Source organism: Mycteria americana, chromosome 1, assembly GCF_035582795.1.
Source record: "Mycteria americana isolate JAX WOST 10 ecotype Jacksonville Zoo and Gardens chromosome 1, USCA_MyAme_1.0, whole genome shotgun sequence".
Classification (NCBI taxonomy): Eukaryota; Metazoa; Chordata; class Aves; order Ciconiiformes; family Ciconiidae; genus Mycteria; species Mycteria americana.
The window spans coordinates 130,775,186-130,781,435 of NC_134365.1; the positions used below are offsets into that span (position 1 = coordinate 130,775,186).

Below are 6,250 nucleotides of genomic sequence, written 5' to 3' on the forward strand. Positions count from 1 at the left end.
ACCATAATATTTGAACATTTGGAAGAGGATGGTGAGTTTGATTTGCGCCACAGGGAAGGTTCATTCCTGTTGTTAGAGAAGACAGTTGTGTCAGGAGGGACAACCACCGTGTAGGTGGGCAATGACAACAGTCAGGCCCCGGCACGTTACAGGTAGGGACTGCATGGAAGATGTATCCTGGATACCCTGCTCACGTCCTTTCTTCATTTGGGTGCTCCTTCCTCAAGGACCATGGCGAGGACTCGGCATCCAGGCTAACAAAAGCGTTCCTTGGAAGCAGAGCTGTGGGCAGATGGCGTTGCACCTCCCATGTTATTCCAGACAAACGTTCTATCGCAAGTACTCTCAGGGAATAAATGAAACCCCTCAGGCCATAGCAACGTAGGGTTTTATTGAGTAATACTTACCCTGTTACATACTTTGAGTTGCTGGCACTCTGCAGCTTGGGGACTTCTTGAGTTGAAGGTCACATGCACTTCTTTGCATCTAAATAAATCTTTCTTCATTGATTATTTTCTAACTCCTTTTTTAACTCATTTATGTGTTTGGCCTCAACATCAGCCTGTGGTGATGAGTTCAGTAACACAATTATGTGCTGTGTGGAGTATAATTTCCTTCTGCTTGTTTTAAGACCTTCTGTCTGCTCGTTCCTCTTTGTCCTTGCAAGAAATCTTGAACACTCAGTCCTTGGTTTGGATGCTCATCTTGTAGGGTGCCTAGATCTCGGTCATATTCCCTCTTCAGTCGTATTTTTTCAGTAGGGAGACTCCAGATGGGATTCAGCTGTTTAAACCATGATGTCTCTGTCATTTGAGATGCCAGAGGGTATTTGAGACTGTCATAGAGGGCTGCAGATCTGACACAGGACTTGCAGGAGACCCACACTCTTCTGAACAGCATCTGGAGAGCAGGCCAAGGGCCTAAAATGGCAACTTGTGGCAATTTAGTCTCCCTGCCTTCAAGTCTATTTAGTCTCTAATTGTGATGAAGCCATTTCTTACTGCTGGTCAGTGTTGCTACCTTTCCATTTGCAGCAGTGGTAGAATGAGTGTGAGAAGAAGTTACAGGTTTCCTCTCCAGAACTGTACTCTGCGTTTGTTTATCACTTCTGTGTAGGAGGACCACGTGTTGTGGTTATACCATCTTAGGACTTTACAGTGGTTACAGGTGAGGAGAAATGCACAAATGAACCACTGTATAGTAGTTACTTGATAACTGTGGCATCTTTGTTTCTGCTGGACTGCTGTCTGAAAAGCAAAGGATATTGTAAAAACGATTGAATAAACTGCAGCCGTTTAGTTTGGCCATCATTTTAGCTATCTGTGCAGGTATCCTTCTGGGACCTCTTGGGTTTAATGATTTAGTTAATTACTGCTGATCTGTTTGTTTCTGTTTTTCTCCTTGATAGAACATTGAATGGTCAAACACTTGCAGCACCAGTTGGAAACTTTTCTGTGATGTCAGTGGATTTAATCGTTGCTTTCGGTGAACATTCGTAATGATGCAGCTTCATCGCTACGGGGGCGGGGGGGGGGATTGGAAGACAAACACACTGGCTTATTGTCAACATAGTTTACCCTAGCCATTCAAGCCAGTATTGCTGTTAAAACTGGCAAAACTGGCAACTTTGGCTAACGACAACGTATTAGACTCATCCAGAAGACTTTTGGAAAGACTACTCTCCGGTGTACTCCACTGGGGATGGCGACAAGCGGTACACGGCGAGTGATGGATCTGTGCTCAGCCTTTTCTATAAAACATTCCTACCAATCTGCTGCTGTGTCGTCTTCGTTTAATTTCCTTTTCTTTGACGTTCTTTTTCAGGCCACAATGTAGGGAGCCTTTTCCACATGGCAGACGACTTGGGAAGAGCGATGGAAACCTTAGTGACAGTGATGACCGACAACAAGGTGTTAGAATAGCAAGATGTGTTTTACAACTTCAGGCGTCCCGCATGGTTTTTATAATATTCATACTACAAAGAGGATTAGACTGTAAGAGTTTACAAGAAAACAAATCTATATTTTTGTGAAGGGTAGTGGTACTATACTGTAGATTTCAGTAGTTTCCTAAGTCTGTTACTGTTTTGTTAACAATGGCAGGTTTTACACGTCTATGCAATTGTACAAAAATTATAAGAAAACTACATGTAAAATCTTGATAGCTAAATAACTTGCCATTTCTTTATATGGAACGCATTTCGGGTTGTTTAAAAAAAATTTATAACAGTTATAATGAAAGATTGTAAACTAAAGTGTGCTTTATAAAAATAATTGTTTATAGAAACCCCCTTAAAAAAAAACCCAAAAAAAATACTGAGGCAGTGCATTTGTTTAGTATCATTTCAGCTCTGTAACTGCATCAGAGAGATTCATGTTCTGTGTTCTTTTCCTTGCCTATCAAAAAGAAAAAAAAAAAAGTATTTCCTGCAGCGACACCAAAACAGCCAACTTGCATTTCTCATTGGTTTTGTCTGACTAGGGCTGGCTTAAAAAAAAAAATTCCTGAACTTCCAACGAAGGTAGTTATTTCACCTCTTTCCAATAAAATTGAGAATTACGTGAATCACACAACTAGTTTGCAATAATTAAATGAAAGAGCACAGTACATGACAGAGCCTGCAAAAAATTAATGAAAAAAAAAAAACCCACCAAAATAAAAACCCCGGAAGAAAGAAGGAAAGGAAAGAATTTAATGGCCATCCTATGCGCCAGCGTTTCCTCTGCTGACTGAATTCCTGAATGCTATTAGTAAAGGAACGTAGAAATTGCCTTACCGGATTAAACCTTGGACCTGAGTGTCCGGTACCCCGCTGGCTGTGGCCAGCAGCCAGTGCTCCAGCAGGAGCTGGGTACAGCTGTCCCCCACCCGCTGCCACCACTCGCGTCACCTTTGCTGCAGAGGAGAGAAGAAAGGGAGAAGTTCCCTCCTGGCCCCCTGTGCTTCGGGTCAGAAGCTGATCCCACAAGTAGGTTACTCACAGAGCATCTTCGCTTGTCCAGCTCCCAGTGCTGTTAATGAGCATGCCGCTCCTCGATCCTCTGGAAAATAAAACCAGAGCTTTCCGCACCGTGTGTCTCAGCCTGCTACAGCAGCTGGTCCCAAGGAGCTGTAACGCTGCGAGCAACCTTTGGGAAAGGCTGTAGAAGAGTTACTGCTGTTCTCGTGCGCGTATGGTGATCAGGTGAAGGTAGCCACACTGCTCCGTGAGATGTTTATCACCAAAACAAAGGCCGTGGTCCTTTCTCCTTCCCCATTTCTCTCTGCAAGTAATCCCACATAATTAACAATAAAGTGAGAAAGAGAGGAACTGATAGCAAAACAGATTAGCCAGCTTGACTGCAGCTTGTGAGAGGTAGGTTTGGGTATGAGGTGCTGTCAGCAAAAGCTTTACCACTTCATTTTCTTAACCAGCTTTTAATTTTACCTTAGAATATGTAGAAACACACCATCTGACTTTATATTGCAAGAGTAAAAAATCTGTTACCTCTTCTTGTATGAAGTGTAATGAAACTTGGGAAAGATTTTATTTTGAATGCTAGTTAACATTGAACATGGCTAGTCATGCTATTTCTACCTCACTTTGGTTTTGTGGTGTTCCTGACAATTACGTACAGATAATGTTACATCATCACCACGTGTCCATCGTGTGATCAGGTCTCATCGTTTAAATAATACCAACAACGATAATCATTTACAAAAAATAAGTACAATCCTCCCAAACCTCTGCTTTCCTAATAAAAGCTTTTTTAACGCTTTATTACAGTAGGAACCCTTGGTATTTCTCATGGTCTTTTTTATCAGAAGGTTTAAATTGAGATCTGAGAAAGAGATGGGTTTCTTCCTTTTTTTTTTTCCCCCCCTTATATGTTAAACCTTCTCTTCAGAAAAAACATGGAGGAAAAATGGATTGCACGGTTGTTTTCATCAGGGCTTTGTTTTGTTTGTTTTACTTTCTAGATCTTAGTTTTGGAGTGAGTCTGTCAACAAATATTTTAAAAGTTGAAAGCTTTATCGCTGTTTTTTTAAGCATAATTTGGGAATTATTTGATATTCCTTATAACGACAAAGTATTAAACTGTAAAACATAATCAGTGTAATTGAATACATAAATACCATATGGCATGTTATTTCATTGTTACTCAGTACTGGTTTATTACTTGGATATCATAATATATTGTGTTTTAACACCAACACTGTAACATTTACTAATTATTTTTATAAACTTCTGTTTTACTGCATTTTTTCACAACATATCAAATTTCACCAAATATATGCCTTACTATTGTATTATATACTGCTTTACTGTGTATATCAATAAAGCACGCAATTATGTTATAGAAGGTGCAGTATTTTTAATTGAGGTTCAGCAGTCACCCAGTGCATCTCCTCTCCGGCAGTCCTCGCCTGAGGTGCGCGCAGCACCCCGTACTGCCCATTGCCAAATCCCCGTTAGCCTCCGCGGCGGGCAGGGTGCCGGCGGCAGCACTCGGGATTTGGCTGGAAGAGGAAAAGCGGCTCTCCCTGGTTTGGGTTTTTCCCCCCTCTTGAAGTTGTGAACGCCCTGTTTCTGTGCTCCCCAAGCTTTTCGGAGATTGGCAGCCCCACGCTTTCTGCCTCGTCGCAGAAGGGAGCCTCGGATCAGATAGATCGTCGCTGATCAGTCCAGCACTTGGTGGTCTCCTTGCCACCAGGCGTAATCCTAACAAACCCCTCTCCTTTTGGGCTTTGGGAAGCGTATGTTCACATCAGAGAGGTCGATCACACACATCCCATCTCATATCTAAGAAAGACACGTAGGTTTTAATACCCAGACTCCACTCGGCTGTGTCCTGATGCTGTCTTTGAGCTACCTTTCAGTGGTAGAAATAACATCATGAAAAATAATAAAATAAAAAGGCAAAACCAGCATATGTTTGTATATGATTGTGATAATACAGTGAGGGGGAAGTGGGAATTTCCTCATTCCATTCACTTGAGGAAATAAATACGCATCCCACATCTACTCTCCCAGACTTGAGTTACTCTGGATTCACTCCTACACTCCCACATATGTGAATCAGCGTGTGCCTTGCTGTACTAAGTCTCCTCTGAAGATTACACAATCCACAAAGCACAGCAGCCACCAGTGACAAGACGACTCCTGTTTAATTCAATTAAGCAAGAGGGAGGATAGCTTTCTCCCTGTCGCTAACACTGGAGTTGCTTGCACGTGAGGAGACTGTTGGGTTTTAAGCCTGGCTGTGAGCCAGAAGGATGGGGCTTGTGGATGGTCTTATTAAATACCTAAATGAACTGGAACATCAAAAAAGGGCACGCGAGCGAGGCAGAGGGGCAGTTTGCATGCTGCCTCATCCCTTCCACGCGCTGGAAGCAGGGAAGGCAAAACCACGTACGTGTGCCCCGACTCGCCTTCACTAAGCTAGGGCTGCGACAGGCAAATCCAAACCCTGCTCCTACAGGTGACGCGCTGTGGGCTGTCCGTCACCTCTCACAAGCTTCGCGCCGATCAGCGCTAACGGGTTGGCACAACTTACGTGAACAGCTGCTACCGCGAGTACTGCAGCTCTTAAAGGCAACGTATGCAGCCTGCTGGCCAGCTTCACCGATTTCCCCACTCCCACAACCCCATCATTTACGACTCCTAACGTCCCAACAATAAAATCTGTTATTTCTGGCTGGCTCTTAAGAACATTTTCCTTATGCATGTTTACGCTAAATATCCTCCTTATTTTAAGAACAAGGCTATTAACTGTTCAGCGTGTTTCCTCTGCTCTCCGGGCAGAGAGGAAGATTAGTCCTCTTTAATTTTGGCTGCTATGGTTAATATGTTGCCATTTACCAATAAACTTCATAGTCTTTCCTCTACCTTCTGGATAGATAGATAGATAGATAGATAGATAGAAAAACTGAGGCCCTACTAGCCAGTTCAGCATTTTGGGGGGTCAGGAGGCTCCCTCAAACTTCCCCGCCGAGGCCACACATCTCCCACGCTCCTCACTGTCCATGGCGGTGGCAAGCCTTCATGGCTGAGGGTGGCATGTGCCAGTTGTCTGCCGCACGGCCCTGCCGGCCACCTCTCAGCCCAGCGAGTGCCACCCAGCCCAGCCCAGGGCTCGCTGGTACAATTTAGGAGCCCAGCACCCCCCCGCCTGCCCCGCAGGACTGCGTGAGCCCCAGCGCTGCATGGGCAGCGATGCCTGCTCTGCTGCAGGCATGGGGCTGGAGAAATCGGGGAGAGGCCCAGCTA

General features: G+C 44.1%; 1 protein-coding gene across 12 annotated transcripts in view; it reads left to right on the forward strand.

Moving 5' to 3' along the window:
• Positions 1 to 4,276, forward strand: part of DMD (dystrophin) — a 1,157,417-nt gene extending 1,153,141 nt beyond the window's left edge. For all 12 annotated transcript variants that reach the window (XM_075520648.1, XM_075520634.1, XM_075520658.1 and 9 more), the window contains one exon: positions 1,825 to 4,276. In XM_075520648.1, coding sequence (XP_075376763.1) covers positions 1,825 to 1,836 — 12 coding nt within the window. In that variant the 3' untranslated portion in view covers positions 1,837 to 4,276. The remainder of the gene's footprint in view (positions 1 to 1,824) is intronic.
• The last annotated feature ends 1,974 nt before the right edge of the window (positions 4,277 to 6,250 follow it).